The sequence below is a fragment of the Heteronotia binoei genome, chromosome 18 (genome assembly GCF_032191835.1).
Source record: "Heteronotia binoei isolate CCM8104 ecotype False Entrance Well chromosome 18, APGP_CSIRO_Hbin_v1, whole genome shotgun sequence".
Taxonomy (NCBI): domain Eukaryota; kingdom Metazoa; phylum Chordata; class Lepidosauria; order Squamata; family Gekkonidae; genus Heteronotia; species Heteronotia binoei.
In genome coordinates, this window is record NC_083240.1 from 33,558,776 (window position 1) to 33,581,275 (window position 22,500).

At 50.9% G+C, this 22,500-nt stretch overlaps 1 protein-coding gene across 1 annotated transcript in view; it reads right to left on the bottom strand.

Annotated features, from left to right (window-relative positions):
- Positions 1 to 5,455: 5,455 nt before the first annotated feature.
- The window catches only part of PRPF8 (pre-mRNA processing factor 8), a 41,388-nt gene continuing 24,343 nt past the window's right edge, over positions 5,456 to 22,500 (bottom strand). The window contains exons 28-43 of the mRNA XM_060259536.1: positions 22,222 to 22,391; positions 21,815 to 21,944; positions 14,726 to 14,872; positions 14,365 to 14,525; positions 13,811 to 14,002; positions 13,187 to 13,424; positions 12,379 to 12,507; positions 12,113 to 12,226; positions 11,802 to 11,975; positions 11,187 to 11,380; positions 10,349 to 10,588; positions 10,093 to 10,234; positions 8,427 to 8,567; positions 7,106 to 7,245; positions 6,763 to 6,965; positions 5,456 to 5,855 (exon numbers count right to left, since the gene is read on the bottom strand). Coding sequence (XP_060115519.1) covers positions 5,701 to 5,855; positions 6,763 to 6,965; positions 7,106 to 7,245; positions 8,427 to 8,567; positions 10,093 to 10,234; positions 10,349 to 10,588; positions 11,187 to 11,380; positions 11,802 to 11,975; positions 12,113 to 12,226; positions 12,379 to 12,507; positions 13,187 to 13,424; positions 13,811 to 14,002; positions 14,365 to 14,525; positions 14,726 to 14,872; positions 21,815 to 21,944; positions 22,222 to 22,391 — 2,670 coding nt within the window. The 3' untranslated portion in view covers positions 5,456 to 5,700. The remainder of the gene's footprint in view (positions 5,856 to 6,762; positions 6,966 to 7,105; positions 7,246 to 8,426; positions 8,568 to 10,092; positions 10,235 to 10,348; positions 10,589 to 11,186; positions 11,381 to 11,801; positions 11,976 to 12,112; positions 12,227 to 12,378; positions 12,508 to 13,186; positions 13,425 to 13,810; positions 14,003 to 14,364; positions 14,526 to 14,725; positions 14,873 to 21,814; positions 21,945 to 22,221; positions 22,392 to 22,500) is intronic.

Genomic DNA, 22,500 nt, shown 5'->3' on the forward strand with positions numbered 1-22,500 from the left:
AGTAGCCATGTTGGTCTGAAGCCGCAGAACAAAGTCCGAATCCAGTGGTACCTTTCAGACCAACAAAGTAGTAGTAAAAGACGACATTGGATTTATATTCTGCCCTCCACTCAGAGTGGCTCACAATCTCCTTTATCTTCCTTCCCCACAACAAACACTCTGTGAGGCAGGTGGGGCTGAGAGAACTTTCAGAAGCTGCCCTTTCAAGGACAAGCTCTGTGATAGCTATGGCGGACGGTGGCTCAGTGGTAGAGCATCTGCTTGATAAGCAGAAGGTCCCAGGTTTAGTCCCCGGCATCTCCAAAAAAAGGGTCCAGGCAAATAGGCGTGAAAAACCTCAGCTTGAGACCCTGGAGAGCTGCTGCAAGTCTGAGTAGACAATACTGACTTTGATGGACCAAGGGTCTGATTCAGTATAAGGCAGCTTCGTATGTTCATATGTAAGGCCACTCCAGCAGCTGCAAGAAGAGGAGTGGGGAATCAAACCGGTTCTCCCAGATAAGAGTCCGCGCACTTAACCACCAAACTGGCGCACTTAACCATGCACACGAAAACTTATACCTTGAATAAAACTTTTTTGGTCATAAAAGGTGCCACTGGACTCAAACTGATCTGATTTTAACAGCGGGTATCACAGCCCTCAGCCAATCCCTGGATGCTGCAGGACGAGGGATTGAAACAGCATCCAGCGGATATTTTGGAAAGATGCCTGCGTTGATCAGGACAAGAAGCACATGGGCAGATTTAGTGACACGGCAGCATCTTGCTGGATCCTGCACTTTTGATGGAAAAACAGTGTTTTGAGAATTGCTTTAATTGTGCTTGGTATGAGTGTTTTCTCCTCCTAGGCTGTACTAACAAGGTGGTCCATATACTATTGTAAAGTAGTATACCCTTGTGTAGGGCTGCCCTTAAATACACCCCTTAAAAACAGCAGTCGATCCTCACCTTATGGCAGAAGTTTTGAACAGATTTCTCTGACTTCGGAAGGCCTGCATTGTTTGCACACTTCTTTCTAGGTCCTATCCACAGTGCTCGTTGTGAGTGCCAAAGCTGCTGTTACTTTAAGGGCAGTCTCTCCCGGCACTGTCTGTGTGCTCTCCCATCATTTGGTAAAGGCGAGAGGGTGTTAGCCCATTTGCAAGCTTTTACGGGGTGCAGCTCTGACATTGTGGAATGGTCTTCCACATGTATCCTCTTGCTATGCAGGGGCGGGAAGGGGGAATTTACCTCTCTTTTTTTTGCTAACTTCTGTACACCAGCACAGGTATGATTACAGGGTGTTGTAAACTGATTATATGGATTATTTGTAATATATTTTGTGAGCCACTTTGGACAGAACTATTTTAATAAACAGAAGAATTTAACACTGTTTTCTTCCAAAGCTGACCAATTAAGAACATAAGAGAAGCCATGTTGGATCAGGCCAACGGCCCATCAAGTCCAACACTCTGTGTCACACAGTGGCAAAAAATGTTATATACACACATACACTGTGGCTAATAGCCACTGGTGGACCTGTGCTCCATACACTGTGGCTAATAGCCACTGATGGACCTGTGCTCCATATTTTTATCTAAACCCCTCTTGAAGGTGGCTATACTTGTGGCCGCCACCACCTCCTGTGGCAGTGAATTCCACATGTTAATCACCCTTTGGGTGAAGAAGTACTTCCTTTTATCCGTCTTAACCTGTCTGCTCAGCAATTTCATCGAATGCCCACGAGTTCTTGTATTGTGAGAAAGGGAGAAAAGTACTTCTTTCTCTACTTTCTCCATTCCATGCATTATCTTGTAAACCTCTATCATGTCACCCCGCAGTCGACGTTTCTCCAAGCTAAAGAGTCCCAAGCGTTTCAACCTTTCTTCATAGGGAAAGTGCTCCAGCCCTTTAATCATTCTAGTTGCCCTTCTCTGCACCTTCTCTAAAGCTATAATATCCTTTTTGAGGTGCGGCGACCAGAACTGCACACAGTACTCCAAATGAGACCGCACCATCGATTTATACAGGGGCATTATGATACTGGCTGATTTGTTTTCAATTCCCTTCCTAATAATTCCCAGCATGGCATTGGCCTTTTTTATTGCAAACGCACACTGTCTTGACACTTTCAGTGAGTTATCTATCATGACCCCAAGATCTCTCTCTTGATCAGTCTCTGCCAGTTCACACCCCATCAACTTGTATTTGTAGCTGGGATTCTTAGCCCCAATGTGCATTACTTTGCACTTGGCCACATTGAACCGCATCTGCCACGTTGACGCCCACTCACCCAGCCTCAACAGATCCCTTTGGAGTTCCTCACAATCCTCTCTGGTTCTCACCACCCTGAACAATTTAGTGTCATCCGCAAACTTGGCCACTTCACTGCTCACTCCTAACTCTAAATCATTTATGAACAAGTTAAAAAGCATGGGACCCAGTACCGAGCCCTGCGGCACCCCACTGCTTACCGTCCTCCACTGCGAAGACTGCCCATTTATACTCACTCTCTGCTTCCTATTACTCAGCCAGTTTTTGATCCACAAGAGGACCTGTCCTTTTACTCCATGATTCTCAAGCTTTCTAAGGAGCCTTTGATGAGGAACTTTATCAAAAGCTTTCTGGAAGTCAAGGTAAACAACATCTATCGGGTCTCCTTTGTCCACATGTTTGTTCACCCCCTCAAAGAAATGCAACAGGTTAGTGAGGCAAGATCTTCCCTTGCAGAACCCATGCTGAGTCTTCCTCAATAACCCGTGTTCATCAATGTGCCTACTCATTCTGTCCTTGATAATGGTTTCTACCAACTTTCCCGGTATTGAAGTCAGACTGACTGGCCTGTAGTTTCCCGGATCTCCTCTGGAACCTTTTTTAAAGATGGGGGTGACATTTGCTACCTTCCAGTCCTCAGGAATGGAGGCAGATTTCAATGAAAGATTACAGATTTTTGTTAGAAGATCCACAAGTTCAACTTTGAGTTCCTTCAGAACTCTCGGATGTATGCCATCCGGACCCGGTGACTTATTAGTTCTTAATTTGTCTATCAGTTGTAGGACCTCCTCATTTGTCACCTCAATCTGACTCAGGTCTTTCAACACCCCTTCCAAAATTAGTGGTTCTGGGGCGGGCAAAAAGTTCTCGTCTTCTACAGTGAAGACGGAGGCAAAAAATTCATTTAGCTTTTCAGCCATTTCCCTATCCTCCTTCAGTAATCCTTTTACCCCATGGTCATCCAAGGGCCCCACTGCCTCCCTGGCTGGTTTCCTACTTCTAATATATTTGAAGAAAGTTTTATTGTTGGTCTTTATGTTTTTTGCAATATGCTCCTCATAGTCCCTTTTTGCCTGCCTGATCACAGTCTTGCATTTGATTTGCCACAGCCTGTGTTCCCTTTTACTAATCTCACTTGGACTGGTTTTCCACCGCTTAAAGGAGTCCTTCTTACCTTTTACAGCTTCCATTACTTTATTTGTTAACCACGCAGGCCTTTTCTTATGCCTGTTTGTGCCTTTCCTAACTTGTGGTATGTATTTTATCTGAGCTTCTAGGATTATAGTTTTAAATAGCGTCCAAGCTTTCTCAAGGGTTTTGACCGTATGTACCTTTCCTTTCAGTTTCTTCCTCACATGCCTCCTCATCTCAGTGTATTTACCCCTTTTAAAGTTAAACGTGGTTGTGGTGGTCTTTTTGGACAACTCCCTATTTATACAAACGGTGAAATCAATAACATTATGGTCACTGCTCCCAAGCGGCGCAATCACTTTTACATCTCTCACCAAGTCTTGGGCATTACTTAGGACCAAATCCAGGATCGCCCCACCCCTGGTAGGTTCTGAGACCATCTGCTCCATAGCACAGTCATTGAGAGCATCAAGAAACTCAATCTCTTTCTCTCGACCAGAACACATATTGACCCAATCAATCTGCGGGTAGTTAAAATCACCTATTACAACACAGTTTTTACGTTTAGCCGCTATCTTTAAGCCTTCCATCATATTATAATCGTCCTCTCTCTTTTGATTTGGTGGGCGATAACAAACTCCCATAGTTAAATTTCCTTTTGGGCCCTCTATTTCAACCCAAAGCATTTCTAAAAGTGAATCTAATTCTCTGATCTCAGCCTTACTGGACCGTATATCCTCTCTGACATACAGAGCCACCCCATTAATAATTGGGTGCTTGGAGGGGCACAGTGGGAGGGCTTCGAGTGTCCTGGCCCCACTGGTGGACCTCCTGATGGCACTTGGGTTTTTTTGGCCACTGTGACACAGAGTGTTGGACTGGATGGGCAATTGGCCTGATCCAACAAGGCTTTTCTTATGTTCTTAATTCTGAGGCTGCCAGTAAGTTAACTCTGCTTTCTATCGCGCATGTTTAATAGTTCTAAACTCTGGTACTGAAGTACTTTGGATACCAGCTAACACACCAAGATTAGCACCAAGGGGTGGAGGCACAGAAATTGAAAGAACTGGGGCCGTGACAACAGAGTAGTGGGCTAAAGTGGTCTCTGAAGGCCCCATTTGGCTGGTATCCAATGTCAGCAATAGCACTGCTGCCAGTCAAAAGCCATACAGACACCTCACCCAACTCATACCGTAGCGCAGCCCCTGCACACCTGTATCCTGTCCAACATCCTCTGGTGTGGTTGCCATTTCAAGGAGAAATGGGGGGACTGTGGCAAGAACGACGACTGCGCTGTCTTGAGCTCTGCTGAGAAATGCAAATGTTACTTGCACTGGTTCTTTGACCCAATGACCGAACCCGGTTTCTTTGAAACAAAGTGGCAGATCCCTGCTCTACAGGAAAACTCTGCTGCCTGAATGGCTAAGGAAGGGTGTGCAGACACTCAGTTAGAAGAACATGGCTGCAAAGCAGACACAGCACTGAGAAGACACATGCACGCATCTGTAAGGCCCCACATGCCGCTGGTAGCTGGAAATCAAAACCAGTGCCGTTGACTAACATGGTTTCATCAATCACAGTGGGGCGCTATGAAAAAGGAAGAGTGATTCTGCCTTGTGAGTTTTATCAATAGGTCCTCTGTCAAATAAGACCCAGCCCACTACTCTGTGCCTGCTGCAAGTTTTGTCTCTCAAAAGCAGCCCTCAAAAGATTATCTTTCAGCATCCAGAAAGGCTGCAGAACATTCTTGGAAAAGTCATGCAAGGGCACGGGCAGGCGGCCAAGGCTATTTTCTGTTTGCTGATCTTGTTCTCGTTTGTTTTCCTTGTCTCGTATTACTAGTCTGATGGAAAAGAAGCATAGGAATTTTGCAAGTAAATAATGCACTGGTTTAATCAAAAATATTCCTGTAACCTAGTACCGAAAGAGTGCAAAGACTCAAGAGATGCTTTAAAAAATGCTTTCCTGCAAAGGAAATGTCATTGGCAACATCTCAATGTCATGCAGTATCCTGTTCCCAGATTGGACTCCCGTCTACATCCAGTATTGATACAGGAGACTTAAACAGAGCTCCCATTTATAAAAAGTTTTATTAAACATTTGGGGGAAACTACACATAGACCATATACACACATTCAACACACTGAAATGTTCACCAAATTCCTTGATACACCTAAATGCAAGAAAACTAAAGGAGGGTAGGCCGATGGGGCACGGGGCTGTTTGCGAACTCCTCGGGGCAGGCAGCAGACACCGGGCTGCTGAATGTCAACCGTCCTCTATTTCTGCTACCGTGGCAACCAGCCAAGCCAGCATTCAGGCATAAAGGTCTTCTCGATCGGCAGAGTACACCTCACCCTCCTGGAGAAGGGCAAAGTTCAGGAAGTGAGAAGGGCGATGGACCTCGTGGTAGAATTCCTTCGGGTTTGCCAACTGGAGCTCATATTTCATGTTAGGATCATGACGGACACCTGGGAGAAGATAAAAGCAGATCAACGTCACAATTATGGCCTTCCTTGTTGGAAACAGCTGGTGAGATCAAAAGGGTTAAAGGCGGCTCAGTCCAGATTGGCCTCTCGGCAGGAAAGAAAGATGAAACACTGATTCAGACGGAGTCCCTTTCCTTGCTTGGAAGAATCCATCCTGTTTGACAGGATGTTTAAGCCCCCAAAGGACAGAACACACTGTTTCCTCCCACACTGTTCAAAACACAGGAACTTGCGAGACTTAAGGCTTGGTTCTTTCCTAGCTGTGTACCCCTTATCAACTTCTAGCGCCAAATTTGCGCAGAGCCAGATTCGAGCCTTGGCCAGATTCAATGCCCTTCCGTCAGCCATTTTATTTGGCAGATTCCAAGGGACTCTCTATCCAAGTAGGTGCTGTCCCTGTAAAATGGATTGTGTTGAGGCTATGGCCCATGTTCTTCTCCAATGTCCTCTCTATTTGGCATCCCGCTGGGATCTTTTATACTTCATACTGGCCCAAATTTTAGAGACCTCTGATGATTTTAAGGTGCTTTTTTTGCTTGATAATTCTGATCTGGAAATAACTGAATTAGTAGCAAAGTTTCTTTATAGAGCTATGGTTACTGGTCCTGATAAGTAGTACTATGTATTGGATTTTACTATGTTGCTACTTTGTTTTTATTTTGTAATCCTAATTTTATTCCGTATGGATTATGTACTCTTTTAATATGCAACCTCGCGGACCCTCTACCTTATTTTCTTATATATGCCAATAAAGGCTATCTTGTGTGTGCGGTTCTTTTCTAGCACCTAACAACATTCTCCTTGGGGGAAGGTATTGAAGAAGTGTTTTCTGCTGGCGGATGTGGGCTGTGATGAAGAGCTTACCCCACAGAACAACCCTCTAACTCACCCATGAAATTGTAGTTCCAGGAGCCCTGGGCTGGCACCATGAAGAAGCCCAGGAAGCGATCAGACAGGAGCATCTGGACCCGTTCGTAATGGGAGGGCAGGTAGCCCTTGGGGTTGTTTCCTTTGTCTGTGTTCTGCCTGCCCCACTCGTAGCCGCTGGGGGTCAGTTTGTAGGCGGTCAAGGTGCAGGAGCCAGGGGTGAAACTGCAGAGAGGGGGGGAAATCCTGATGAACACAAAAGCAGACCCTCCCCCCCAAAGACCGAGTCCCTCTCACTGATGGAATTAGGCAACTCCATGACACATGCTTCCTATGGCCCTGGCCACAATCCAGTTTTTGCTCACCTGCAGGTGATAATGATGGTCTTTTCTCCATCCCACGAAGGATTCTCAGCCATAACTTTGGCATGAGTTGTGACGTCTTGTGGCGAGAGCTGAGGAGACTCATTTGGCTGTGTGTGAATCCAACCCAGGGGCTCCATTTCCTATATTTGAAGTGGGGGGGGGGGGGGAGAAGACAGGGTTAACCTACTCCTTGAAGTAGGTCCCTCACTGTGGCTCAGAGGGACGGTGAGAGGAAACCAGAGATGGAGGACCCCGCTTGTCCAGCATCCTTGAAGCCATCTGGCTACTGCTTGACCTGACATAATAGCCCCTACTCTCTCCACTGCCACTTATGCCTGTCACCTGCAGATCTGACAGGCTCATTTGTGCCTCCTGATGTCTCTCACACATATACACACCCTCCTCATCCAACTAAACATGCAACCTGGCTCAGCTGAGAGCTGGCATACACACAACCCTGTTATTCCCCCACCCCCACCCCGAGCAATCTGCTTTTATATCAGCACAGCCCCTTGTGAAGACAGGTGCTCTGTTCTTGCTCAGGCGAGTGCTCAGCTAACTGGGCAATTCCTTGTGAAGGGGAAACCCTCGACCTCCCTCTCCTATGGGTCCCTGTCCTGTTCCCACCCTGACTAGAGATGCTGCCTGACGGGAAAGCCCAGTTGGAGTGCTCACTGGGAGCGGAAAACTCATGGGGACCAGGATGGGACTTGTTATAATTCCACACCTACAAAGACAAGAGGAAGGGAAAGCTGGCCAGGATAGGGGAGGGAATGGGGTGGGACCTAGAGCCCCTTCTGTCACAAAAAAGAAGACAGCAGATTTATACCCCGCCATTCTCTCTGAATCAGAGTCTCAGAGCGGCTTACAATCTCCTCTATCTCCTTCCCCCACAACAGACACCCTGTGAGGTGGGTGGGGCTGAGAGGGCTCTCACAGCAGCTGCCCTTTCAAGGATAACTCCGCGAGAGCTATGGCTGATCCAAGGCCATCCCAGCAGGTGCAAGTGGAGGAGTGGGGAATCAAACCCGGTTCTCTCAGATAAAGAGTCCGCGCACTTAACTACTACACCAAACTGGCTCTCAAACAGAAACCAAGGCTGTGAATCACAGGCAATTTTCCCCATTCCCTGCTCCTGAGAGACTGTGAATAGTCAAAGGAGGACAGCACTGAAACCAAGGTGGCAAATACATGCACACCCTCTTCTGGAGACAGGAAATAAAAGGCTCTTTAGAGGAAACACCCCCCCCCCCCCCGCCAGCCACCCCAGCTGCGACTACTGCATCTCCCATCACATTTCAGATGTCTCAGCCGGACTCACTTTGAGATACTCGTGCTGGGGCAGCTGGCCGGGGAGGTGAACGGTCTGGTGAGTTCCCCACTGGGGCACCATCACGATGCACCGGATCTCCTTCACCTGGGGGTTATCAGGGGGGCTCACTCCGTACAGGTACCCTGCAATCTGAAAAAAAACAGGCACCCTCTCATCAGCCACCGCCAATCCAAGCCACCGAGCAGAACTTTATAAAAACGGGGAGGCAGGAGAGGAAGGTCCACGATTCTGTCCTTATTGTGGCAACATCTCTTCTTTTTTTTTTTAACTAACAGCCATGCAGAAGAAAACGGTGGCCAAAAATTACCTCATCGGGCAACAAGGTTAGGAGAGTTCACGTGGCCAGCTGACTGCAGAAGCGACAAGGGGAGATGGGAGCGGACAGAGGCCCTGCATTTTTCAATACTAAGAATGCAGATGGAGCACCGCAGCCAACATCAGGCAGGGCCATGATGGCACCCCCTGCCCACTCACTTGCTAGCATTCCATCACCCATGCCCCCCTGCCCCACTGCACACAGTGCCCCATGCCACTGAGGAAAAGGAGAGCAAGCAGGGCCATAGCCAGGATTTTAAAAGTGGGGGGGGGGGGCTTTTAAAAAAATCAGGGGCACCCTTTCCCATGCAGTGTGGGGCTTGCCACTTCTCAGAAGCTTTCTGGGGTAGGGGCAAAAGCTGAAGGCTCTGAAAGTGGCCAAGTCTAGGCAACCAATCCTAAAACTTTGGAGTCAAGAAGTGACTGCACCTTGCGTGCAGGGTGGGGGGCGGGGTTCCTTCCATCTCCCTATCCCTCACCCCAGCACTTTGCAGCCAGCAACTCCATCCATCCCCCCACCCCAGCCCATTCCATGCGGCTTCCTTTGTCTCCTGCTCCTCCACCTCCCTCCTCTCTGCTTGTTGCTTTTGCTGCTGCAGTGCACTGTGCCCTGCTCAGCTCTCCCAGCTTCGGCTGCCACTGATAACACTTTTATGTCAGAGAGCTCGCAGGTATGAACAGGCAAATAAATATGGAACACTCTGTGAGGGTTTTTGCTAATGCATGTAACACCAAAACAATTTTTATACTAAACCTTCAATAGTATTCCAAAAATTCTCTTCTACAAAAAATTGTACCATGTTCTCCCTTTGTTTGCAAACATGGTACAATTTTTCGTAGAAGAGAATTTTTGGAATACTATTGAATGTTGTTTAGTATAAAAATTGTTTTGGTATTACGTGCATTAGCAAAAACCCTCACGGAGAGCTCTATATTTATTTGCCTACTGATAACACTTTGGCAGCTCAGCCATGGCATAAATAAAAAGGGCAGGCTGCATCTCGGAGGGCCTCTGGGAGTCAGGGAGCCTGTGTGGAGGTCAGGGGGGGCTCTCCTGTGGCTACAGGCCTGAGAGGAAGCAGTTTTCGCCATTGGCAGTGGCAGGGCTTGTGAGCAAAGACAGGAAGCTCACACGCAAGCAGGTGGGAGAAAAGGAAGAAGGGCGTGAGTACCTGATGGTGGGCAGAGCAGGCCCTGGGAACTATCTGTCCAGAGCCCTCCAAAACCTAGAACTGGCTCTGACTGCAGGCCAAACATCACCCAAGCTAGGAACCATCCCCCCCATGCCACCCTCTTCTCCCTTCAAACACCTCCCTCACAATGCTAGCAGGAGACCCACTTGTGCACGTAGGTCTGAAATGCAGATGAATTTTTTCAGAACGTTCTTGGGAAGGATGTAGGTGTAGCCGGTCTCCTTGATATCATCCGACGAGACGTAGATGTGGTTCGTCCGTAAGTGAAGATTGGCTGCGGAAATTGCCCTGTTTTATGGAGGGAAGGAGAGAAACAGAAGGTTCTTGAGTGTTTCAGGGGGAAACTGCTCCCTTGGAAAAGCCACCCCCACTCAAGCCCACTGCCGGCGCTTTGTTACCCACCTGACACGCCACTCGGTCTTGGAGGAGAAGGTCTGTGTCTCGTAGTTGCTGGTGGTGGATGTGATGATCTCGTCGCCGTGTTTGTTCACGGTCCGCGTCTGGGTGGCCGTCAGCTGCGACTGCTCCTTGGTCTGCTTCTCGATCTCGGCGATCTGCTGCCGCTGCTGCGAAGGAGCCGAGATCTCCATGCCCAGGATGATGTCCCGGATCTCGGACTGGGTCAGAGAAGCCACGTTCACACTGGCAGGAAGTGAGAGAAAGTGGGAAGGCACATGGATGAATAATAGTAACTGCTGTGGGCAGGACTCATTTTGTAGCAGGAACTCCTTTGCATATTAGGCCACACACCCCTGATGTAACCCATCCTCCGAGAGCTTACAGGGCTTTTATTACAGCTCTTGGAGGACTGGCTACATCAGGGGTGTGTGGCCAAATATGCAAAGGAGCTCCTGCTACAAAATGAACCCTGGCAGTGGGTACAGAATAGTCAGGAGAGCTGAAGACTGTCTTGCAGCCTGAAACTAATTCTTTTTGTGGCAAGCTAGGTGTATTTTTGGGGGGCACAGAGAACTGTGACTGAACCAAGGTCACCCAGCTAGCTTCAAGTGGAGTGGAGAACCGAACTTGGCTCTCCAGATTAGAGTCTGCCGCTCTTAACCACTACTCCAAACTGGCTCTCCTCACATGGTTGACTTTACAGCCAAAAGAAAGAAGGACAAGGTCAAGTATTTTTAAACAACCTCCCATCCCAAATTGGGCTCTGATTAGGAACAGAAGCCATTGCATATTGGGACTCCATTCCAAATGAACAAAGAGACTCCCCACCAGGGCTGCCTACTTGTTTTTCTTGCCATAGTCTGCCAGGATCAGATCCTTCAGCTGCACCTCCACCTTGATCCACTCTTCGTCAGTCAAGGTGGGCCAGATATGGTGAGGCTCCGTGATGGTGGTCTTGTCTGGCTTCAGGATTACCTTGGCCCGGTCATTGTTCACATGCAGGGCCCGAAGAATGAGAATCAGACGGGAGAACGCCTACAGTTCAAGGACCAATCAGACAAGAGATCGTTTAAACGTGACATCCTTCTTTTACAAGAAGAGGAGTCTGGACTCCAGCTGTCCAGGGCTTCTCACCTAGGGACGCATCCTGAGTTCACTGGTCACCAGTGCTGCCTCTACGGTGCGTTAGCGTGAGCTAGCTCACAGATTTTTAGCCTCCAGCTCACACCTTTTCATCTTAGCTCAGGAAGGATGACCCACAGCACACTAATTTATGCAATGGCTCACCACTTTAATGCCAGTAGCTCACCAAGTAGAATTTTTGCTCACAAGACTCTGCAGCTTAGAGGGAACATTGCTGGTCACCTGCGGCAGGTGCTCAGAGTGGAATAAGAAGCCGGTCTCATCCACTCGCTGGACTAAAGCCTGCCTGAGTGCTCCACACCCACACCCTTACCGTATAGGAGGAAATGGTCTTCAGCCAATCATCGTAGAGGTTGAAGAGAACCATCTGAGGTTCTGTAGCCTTCAGGATCAGGTCTCCAAACTTCTCCACTTTCAGGCAGGCTTGGAAGGGCAGCTGCAGCTCCGAGCCTTTGATCACAATGTTGGGGAAATCCAGCAAGTGCACCTGGAGAGCAGGAGCAGGTCAGAGAAGGGCCCACAGGACAACGCTGCAGACACTTCCAGCAATTCAAGTCAATCCAGCTCTTCTGCTTTTTCCCTGGTCACCCTCCTGAGGAAAACATCGCTCCCTCTCCTGCCTACCTCCAGAGGGTCCAACATGCCCTTCCGGGTTACGATAATCTGTTTTGGCTGCTCCTCCACGGGCAAGGATCGGATCAAGGCTGCCACCTCTTCAGCTGTCTTCCACTTGGCCAGCTGGAGGAAGAAAAGAGGTTCCGAGTGAGAACACGGCGTGGAAACCCACCAACTGCTCTGCTGTGCTTTTCAGGACCAAGGCGCAAAGCCCAGCAGCTGGACTCCTCCCTCCTCTGAATCTGAGGCGGACCCTGTCTCCCTCCCATCCTCACCTGGCCCAATCGCTTCTGCCCTGCCCACACAGACGTATGGATGATCTTGAGGAAGAGCTGCCCCGTGCGGGGATTGAAGATAAAGATGGCCCCGTTGATGGGCTTTGTTGTCAAGTTCCCTTCAAATGTCTGGAAGGAAAAACTTCGTCAGATTTTCCTATCCTGGCCTCTTCTCAAGGTCTAGCACAATGCATTAATCAACACAAGCAACCTCTAGAACAGGGATGTCAAACATACAATTCGGGGGCCGAATCAGGCCCCTGAGCAACTGCCTGTCATCTGCTTCCTTCTTCCTATATCTTGTTTCCTTCTGCATAACAGCTTGCTTTGCAAGGTTTGCTCAATTGCACAGGAGCTACAGAGCAAAACCTCTATTTTCTCCATTGGCTGAGGCTCCTTCCTTGGGGAGGAAAAGGGGAGGAATAGCTTGCTTTGCCAGGCTCTCTTGATTGCACAGCAGAGCTACTGAGCCAAGCCTCTCTTCCTTCTATTGGCTGAGGTTCCCCCCCATCCCCTGGGGAAGGGAAGAAAGAGCCAGAGCTTCCTTTGCCCAGTTCCCTGGATCCCATGGGAGAAATACAAAGGAAGCATCTTTAAAACCAATATATCTAAATCTATATATTGGTGTCCTTTATAAAGTTTATATCTCTGCTACCTAATCTTAAATAGGTATACACATGGCCCAGCCCAACAAGATCTCATTTGTGTCAGATCTGGCCCTCGTAACAAATGAGTTCGACACCCCTGCTCTAGAACAACAGGACACTGGGAAACTTTACCCTTGCCTCTCTGGGGCCTTGCCTCTCACCTTGTGAATGGTGACTCTGTACACGTTTGTGTCATCCACAAACCAAATGATTTGGTTGGAGAAAAGCTCCCCGTAATTCTGAGAGGATAGGTAGGGCTCAGTGGGCTCCGAAGAGTAAAGCTGGAGGCCTTTGCGGATCCGCTCCCGCAGCACGTAGAGGGCGGGGTTTGCCTTCATGATCTTGGCCATGGCCTGCTGGATCAGGGGCTTGCTCCCAGGAAACCAGTTCCCATAGGCACTAGGAAAAGAGAAGAGCAAGAGAGACCCATCAGCCACTGAGGTCAAGAGCCAGCCACTCCCCTATCTGGCTGCTTGCACACCACAAGGACCGCTGGCTTATCGACACTGAATTCTACTCAAGCTGTGTGCCAAAGACAGCAGCATATTACAGTACAAAGGGATGACGCAACTATGACAGTATTTGCTTAGATTTGCAAAATTTATTATCTGCTTTTGGTAGTCACCAGAACAAATCAGGAACCAAGCAGGATGATAAGACCACAGATCTCCCCCCAACCCCCTTATGATGTCACTAGAGGCCCCAGCCCTGCAGCCAGAAGAACAAGCCTTCCACCATGCCCTCAAAGCACACCCACCCACTCCCCACCTCTGGCTCTCACACACCTGTGCAGGTTGTAGGCCAGATCGATGGCGATGAGGACGCCGGTGGGGGAGGGGTAGATGCTCATGTTGTCTGTGGTGTAGTCGAGGAACTTGGCCCGGGCATAGCGCTCAATGTCATGAGAGTCATAGTCGCCCCAGCGCAGCTGGATGTCGATCCAGTACTTCTGCGTGGTGGTGCTGTCCATCACGTCCCTGGGTAGGAAGGAAAAGCAAGCGGCTGTCAGTAGGCGGCCATCCTACTGTTTTGGACTCTTATCTTGGAGAACCGGGTTTGATTCCCCACTCCTCCACTTGCAGCTGCTGGAATGGCCTTGGGTCAGCCATAGCTCTCATAGGAGTTGTCCTTGAAAGCGCAGCTGCTGTAAGAGCTCTCTCAGTCCCACCCACCTCACAGGGTGTCTGTTGTGGGGGAGGAAGATAAAGGAGATTGTGAGTCACTCTGAGACTCTGGGATTCAGAGTATAGGGCAGGATATATACCCAATATCATCCCTTGGTGTTCCTGGCACGCCTGAGGCTCCGGTGCCAACAGAAGAGCCAACACATAGCGCTTACTTGGAATCTGCCAGCAGTGATGGTCGGGACACATTCCACTTGTAGGAGGCAAAGAGGAGTATGTCTGCGCAGGAGGAGTTCATCTTGTAGGACTTCCTGGGGTGGATCGTCTCCTTTTGAACTGTCTCAATCTCCAGGGCGTCCAGTTCCTGGTCAAAGACCTGCCAGCGGACGGGACCGTTTCAGTGAAGGGGGAGGGAAGCTCCAGTATGCACACAGGGTCCCTAAAGAAGGCCACTGGCACTCACAGGAGGTGGGCTTGCCAGCTGCCTGGAGCCAGGGAAGATGCCCTGATTTTTTGTGCATTTGCTGCCTTGCGACTCCCAACTCACCGAAAAGCTCTGCCTCCCCTTCTCCTCACCTGACACAGATCCATGACGATGCTCTCATGGATCTTCTGCCACAAGTGAGCTCGGAAGATCTGAATAAGGGAGATCTTCAGGGTGGGAATCTTGCCGTGCATGAAGATGCCTGTCAGGTCAAGCTGCACCTGGAAGCCCACGTACACCTGTAGGAGAAAGGAGATGGAACTGAACCTGCTAGACCAGGGTGGCCAAACTGGCTTACCGTTAAGAGCCACAAAGAATAAATGTTAGATGCTTGAGAGCCGCAAGACATGGATGTCAGATGTCTGAGAACTGCACGATAGACAGACATGAAAGAAGGAAAACAGATGAGGGGGGGAGAGGTGGGAAGAAAGCAACTTTTAACTTTAAATGCATTCTGCGAGTTGCTGGCTGGCTTGGTTTGAAGAAGTGATTTAAAGAGAGAAATGCCTTTTCCAAGCCGGCCCATGGGGCCATGGGGGCTTTGAGAGCTACACAGTATGCGTGAAAGAGCCACTTGTGGCTCCCGAGCCACAGTCTGGCCACCCCTGTGCTAGACCAAGGGTGGTCAAACTTGCTCAGTGTAAGATATAGAAAAACATCAGTTGTTTGAGAGCCGCTGTCAGAACTTGTAACTTTACTATTGCTAGCTTAATGTAGAACCAGTATAATTGATGGTTGGCAAGTATGCATAGAGTGGACCTGAACGTTGAACCAGACCGACCCCATATTGTAACCTTTCTTAACCTGAAATGCCTGAGTAGTAGTTAACCCTGCCCCGATGGTATCCAAAGTATTTGGGGGCTGTGGACTGAATAATGTTGTATCTCTGTACTTTCTCACACTGACACCCTTTGAAGCCGAATCGTGTGGCCTTCAGAGTAAGGAGGCAATGTCTTTGCTGATAGCACTGGTGGGAAGACAGATGTGCCTGTAACGGTGTGAATTAAAGCTTTGTGGGTTGTTTGTTTTACTATATAAAACTGGGCCAGTGCTGGCTCTCGCCATCACTGTTATCTTGTACCTTGTATCTAACAGTTCTTAGTTCTCTCTAATAAAATCCTAGCTTGGAAACTAAGTATGGGATCTGCCTGGAGTTCTTAAGTTCTGACATTATAACAGTGATGCTATTGTTTTGGAGCTTATCTGAACTGGAAACCCAGCCCGATGGCTGCAAAGGTTCCAGACAACGGAGAGCCCACCACTCCAACGGAGGACCCGCCGCTCGACCCGAAGGTGACGGGGGTGAGGCGCAAGATTAAGGTGCCCGCACCTTTCTCGGTGGACGCGTTCGCCGCACCCCGATCCTGGAGCCCGCGGAAGTCCACAGCGGCGATCGACGCGGCGGAGCAGCGGTACAGAAGTATGCTGGGCGACGGGGCAAGCGGAGACGGAGACGACGACCAGGGCGAAGGTCCAGAACCGCGAGGCGGGGACGACCCGGTCCGGAGCCTCCGCAACGACCTGTTCGACTATGTACGGGAAATTCACAACGACGTACACGCCTCCCGAGTTATGATGGCCGAGGAGATGCAACAGAACCTTGGCGCGATCTACGACCAGCTCCGCACCTTGCAAACGGCGGTCCTGGGGATCCCCGTGGGAGGGCTGCCGCTGGGGCAACCGCCCGTGGCTCCCGCGCCGCCGGTGGTGCCCGCTCCAGCCCCACCGGCCCCACAACCAGTGGCGCCTCCGGCCCCGGGGGCCCCCGCGCCGCCGGTCCCAGCGCCCCCGGCGCCGCCAGTTCCGGCGCCCCCGGCGGTCCCCGTGCCCGCACCGCCGGCGCCGCCGGCCCCAGCTGCACCAGCCCTACCGGTCCTGCCGGCCCCGGTGCCCCAACCCGCGGCACCCCCGGCCGCAGGGGGGGGGAGAGAGCTGAAAATTACATTCGACGGGAGTCCAGAAGACGTGGAGTACTTCACCATACAGTGCGACACGTTCTTTACCCACTGGGGTGCGGACTACCCGACCGAAGCCAGCCGGGTGTACCACATTGCGTCCCGACTGAGAGGTCCAGCCCGCAAATGGTACGTCGGGCTGTTCACCGCGAGGAAGCCCGAGCTAGCAACCGTAGCGGGGTTCCTGCACGCAATGCTCCGTCAGTACGGCGACCCGCTCCGCGAGGAGAAAGCCATCGCAGCCCTCCAGCGCATCGAACAAGGCAACCGATCCATTCGCGAGTATGCCACGGAATTCCTGGGCTACTGCGCGGCAGTGAGAGGGTGGAACGAGATTATGAAGTATACTGCTTTTTGTAACGGGCTGAACCCGAACGTCCTCGACCGCTGCTACAGCCACGGGCGACCCGACACCTTGGTCGGGTGGATCCAGCTAGCCGGAGAGGTCGAGACCAACATCCAGCACGTGGGGCTTCGCCGACAGCAACTGGCGAAGAAGGGGTTGAAATCCACACCCACCAAGGCGGAGGGGCGACGGGTCCCGACAACATCGACCCCCACCACTGCCCGAAAGTGTTACCGGTGCGGCGACCCGGACCACCTCGCCTCCAACTGCCCAGCCAAAGCGGGGTCCACCCCGCCGACAGCCAGGCCAACCGCATCGGGGCCCAAGAAGAAAAAGAGTAATCGGCCGAAAGAGCCCGGACGGGGCTCCGTCGCCACCACCTTGGCGACTGACGAGGATTTTACCGCCGAACCAGAAACCGTGGAGGAATCGACCGGGGAGTCGGACGACACCGAGTCGGCGGGAAACGACAACGACCTGCTTTAATGGGTGCCGCGAAGCAGGTCCAGCAACAGCCGGCACTCCTCACGGTGAGAGCCACTGGGGGTTTATTGTTTATGGCCGTAACCCTTCTCAACCCGAACCTAAAACGGTTCATGCATGCCCGAGCACTAATCGACTCGGGGTGCAACCGGGACTTAATCACCCCCCGCCTAGTAGAGGCGCTAGGATTAGCCACGTCCCCCCTCCCGCTACCCATGCTTTTCCAGCAGATGGACGGGGGGCCCATGAGGGGAGAGCCGTGTAAGCTAGAAACGCAGGCGGTCCCCGTTGGGACCGAAGAGCATTGGGGGATCGAAACTTTTGTAATTGCCCCCTCTTGCTCGTTTGATGTGGTGATGGGCTCGGGTTGGCTCGCCCGCCACCAGCCAGACATAAGGTGGGAGGAGCAGATCGTCCGATTCCCGGACTGGAGGTGCGAACACCACCATTGGCGCCCCGAATGGGGGCCGCATCCGCCTCCCCGGAATGAGCGAGCCTGCCTCACCCTCGAGGAGGTCGCCTCGATCCCCAAGGAATACCGGGACTTAAAACTGGCCTTTAGTGAGAAGGAGGCGGATGAGTTACCACCTCACCGCCCCACGGACTGTGCAATCGAACTGATCCCGGGGCAGCAACTGCCAAAAGCGAAACTGTACTCCATGGGTTGGGCGGAGAAAGCGGAACTCCGCAAATTTTTGGACAAAAACCTGAAGCGTGGGTTCATACGACCGGCAACAGCCCCCCATGCCGCCCCCGTCCTCTTCAGAAAGAAAAAGGATGGGTCGCTTAGACTTTGCACAGATTTTCGCTCGATAAACGGGATTTCGATGTCTAATGCCTACCCGATCCCATTGATTAAGGACCCATTGAACACTGTGGCCACAGGGAAAATATTCACAAAACTCGACCTCCGAGACGCGTACTTCCGAGTCCGCATCAGGGAGGGGGACGAGTGGAAGACCGCGTTCAATACCCCGCTAGGACAATTTGAGTACTTGGTTATGCCTTTCGGGCTACAGGGGGCCCCTGGGGTATTCATGAACTTTATCAACGAGGTTCTGCGAGAGTTCCTGTTTAAGGGGGTGGTGGTGTACCTTGATGACATCATTATCTATTCGCCAGATCTCAAGTCACATGTACCCCTAGTCAGAAAAGTGTTGAGCACCCTGTGCAAGCACAAGTTGTATGCCAAACTATCAAAATGTGAATTTCACAAGACTGAACTTGACTATCTAGGCTTCCGAGTATCGGGGGAAGGGTTGTCAATGGACCCAGCAAAGGTTCAAGCGGTGCTAGACTGGGAGCCCCCACGAACCCGCAAACAGCTCCAAAGTTTTCTCGGGTTCGCAAATTTTTACCGCGACTTCATAAAGGGGTTCGCCACCATCATGTTACCCCTTACGGAGCTCCTTAAAACAAAGGGGAAGGGGGCAGAGGCAAAAAAGCCGGGCGCGCGCCTAACGTGGACGCCCGAGTGTCAAAAAGCCTTTACAGAATTGAAACGCCTCTTCACCTCGGAGCCCGTGTTAGCCCACCCTGACGAGTTAAAACCGTTCGTGGTTCAATGTGATGCTTCCGACGCCGCCGTCGGAGCCATATTAATGCAAAGGGGGGACAACGGGGTTCTGCGCCCCTGCGCCTACATTTCACGAAAGTTCTCGAACGAGCAGAAAAATTGGTCAGTGTGGGACAAGGAGGCTTTTGCAGTCATGTTTGCCTTGAAAACCTGGCGCTCCTGGCTTGAGGGGGCCCGAGTCCCGTTTGAAATCTGGACTGACCACAAAAATCTCGAGGCATTGACCGGGCGCCGCAAAATGACTGCAAAACAAATCCGGTGGGCTGGGTTTTTCGCCAAATTCGACTTTGTACTGAAACACATCCCAGGTACCAAGAATTTCTTGGCGGACGCCCTCTCCCGCCTGCCACAGCACGAGAGCCTCCGCGAGGAGGTGGTGGACTCCCTTATCCCCCCTTCGGCCATCGCGGGGGGGGTCACCACCCGCTCCGGGAAGAGGATCGGCCCCCCAGAGCCGGACCTCTTGTCTCAGTTAGTTGCGGAGACTGCTCGGGAGGCAGACCAACCACCGAACCTCCGTAAAAGCGAGGACGGCCTCCTGTTGCACAACGAAAAGATCTATGTGCCCTCCTCCCTCCGCAAGCAGATTTTAGAGCATTGTCATTCCAGCCGCCTGGCGGGCCATTTCGGCTATGTCAAAACCCTCAACCTCATTACCCGACAGTTTTGGTGGCCTAGGCTCAAAAGAGATGTCTCCGAATTTGTCCTCTCATGTCCCACCTGTCTTATGGCTAAACGAAGAGGGGGTAAGCCTCCCGGCCACCTAGTGCCCCTCCCAACAGCCACCCGGCCTTGGTCGGTAGTGTCTATGGATTTCATTGTGGAGCTCCCGCCGTCGCAGGGCAAAACTGTTGTTTTGGTAGTGGTCGATACGTTCTCCAAACAAGCCCACTTCATTCCCTGCAAGCAGCTCCCCACGGCTAAAAAACTTGCCCAACTTTTCTTTACACACATTGTACGCCTACACTCGTTCCCAGACAAGGTCATTAGCGACCGCGGGACGCAGTTCGTTGCCAACTTCTGGCGGGAGTTTTGCAAGCTTGCGGGTATTGAGCAGGGCCTCAGCTCAGCCTACCACCCCCAGTCGGACGGACAGACGGAGAGGGTTAATAGCCTTCTAGAACAGTACCTCCGCTGTTTCATTAACTTCCAACAGTCCAACTGGGTGGACCTACTCCCATTCGCTGAATACGGCTACAACAACAGCCTTCACAGCTCTACTAAAACCTCTCCTTTCCAAATCATAAATGGCTATGAGGGCAAGCCTTTCCCAACGCTTCCCCTCCCTGCCACCTCCTCAGAACCCACATCGTGCCAACAATGGTGGGAGGGCCTTCGGGAGAGCTGGAAGGGAATTCAGGAGAACCTGGAGGAAGCGAAAAAGGCTTACAAAAAACAATTTGATAAAAAACACTCTCCTGAATGGGAATTGAGAGTGGGAGACACTGTCTTTTTGTCCACAAAAAACCTCCCCCTTCCTCAGCCCTGCCGCAAACTTGCATTGAAGTTTCTTGGGCCTTTTAGGATCAAACGAGTAATCAATAAAGTGACTGCAGAACTCGAGCTGCCCAAGTCTCTAAGCAAAATCCATCCTGTTTTTCATTGCAGCTTACTCCGGAAAGACCCTGGTGCCACGTCCTTCCATCCCAGGGCTCCGCCGCCCCCTCCGACGACAGTGAGGGGTCAGAGTCACCATGAAGTCCACGAAATCCTGGACTCCAAAGTCAAACGGGGGAAGCTGTATTACTTAATCAGGTGGAAGCACTTCCCCCCGAGCTGTGATGAATGGGTCGAATCTCAGAACGTAGCTGCGCCGCAATTGTTAAAAAAGTTTCACCTGCTGTACCCGCACAAGCCCAAGCCGCCACCCCCCGGGGGAGGGCGCTTAGGGGGGGCAGTATGTCAGAACTTGTAACTTTACTATTGCTAGCTTAATGTAGAACCAGTATAATTGATGGTTGGCAAGTATGCATAGAGTGGACCTGAACGTTGAACCAGACCGACCCCATATTGTAACCTTTCTTAACCTGAAATGCCTGAGTAGTAGTTAACCCTGCCCCGATGGTATCCAAAGTATTTGGGGGCTGTGGACTGAATAATGTTGTATCTCTGTACTTTCTCACACTGACACCCTTTGAAGCCGAATCGTGTGGCCTTCAGAGTAAGGAGGCAATGTCTTTGCTGATAGCACTGGTGGGAAGACAGATGTGCCTGTAACGGTGTGAATTAAAGCTTTGTGGGTTGTTTGTTTTACTATATAAAACTGGGCCAGTGCTGGCTCTCGCCATCACTGTTATCTTGTACCTTGTATCTAACAGTTCTTAGTTCTCTCTAATAAAATCCTAGCTTGGAAACTAAGTATGGGATCTGCCTGGAGTTCTTAAGTTCTGACAGCCGCAAGGGAGGGAGGGAGGGATGCAAATTGATGGGGAGGGGGAGAGTGTTTGCCCAACAAGAAGTGGGGGGGGGGGGAAGCAACTTTAAACACATTCTCCAAGTGCCAGCTGGATTGGCAAAGTGATTTAAAGAGAGAGAGAAATGTCTTCTCTAAGCTGACTGATGGGGAGGTGGGGGCCTCAAGAGTCACACAATATGTGTGAAAGAGCCACAGTTTGGCCACCCCTGTGCTAGACACACAGGGGTCACCTTGGGGCTGATGCATGATTCATGATGTAAAGAAAAGACTGCCCGTGACCTTGTAACAATGTAATTCTATCACAGGCTTCCCCCTCTCCCAAGAGCTCTGGTAAGAAGAAAGGTCAAAGGATTAGATGGAATTCAGTGCTGGCCTAAATCAGAAGACTGGAGGGAGAAGACTCACGTTGGCCCTGTTGATGGTGGGAGACCACCAGAGGGTGAACCTTCTGTTAGGGATCTGGTTCAGACCAGAGCGCTGGGCATTGGTCAGCTTCTTCCACTTCATGGACTCCTCAAACCCACTGGCCTTTTCCCTGCAGCAAAACAAAAGAAAGCCAATCAGGTCTAAAACAGTGTACCCTCTAAGCTGAGCTAACTCACAGTTTTTTAGCCTCTAGCTTGCACATTTTAGTCTCAGCTCAGGAAAAATGGCCCCACAGCAAACTGATTTATGTAGCAGCTCCCAACTTCAATGCCAGTAACTTGCATAGTACAATTTTTGCTCACAGGACTCCACAGCTTAGAGGGAGAATTGGTCTGAAAGCACCCTCGGGGTGGGTCCCACAGTCCACTGTGCCACCATCTCCTTACCAGAACAGACCCTCCCAGGTTGGGAAATAGGTCCCTTTGAAGAGGGTGTGTTCCAAGATGCCCTCCACGCCCCCAAGTGCTTGGATCATGTCTGTGCGGTAGTTGTTTAGGTTCCACAGCTTCCCATCGTGGCGCTGGTGAGTCCACCAAAAAGGATTCTGCTTCAGAACCTGAGAGATGGAAAACAGCAGCAGGCAACATCAGAGGGAGGGGGACAGATGCCCCAAGGAGGTGGGGTCAAGGCCAACACGCCAATTGAAGGCTATGAAGTGTGTGGAG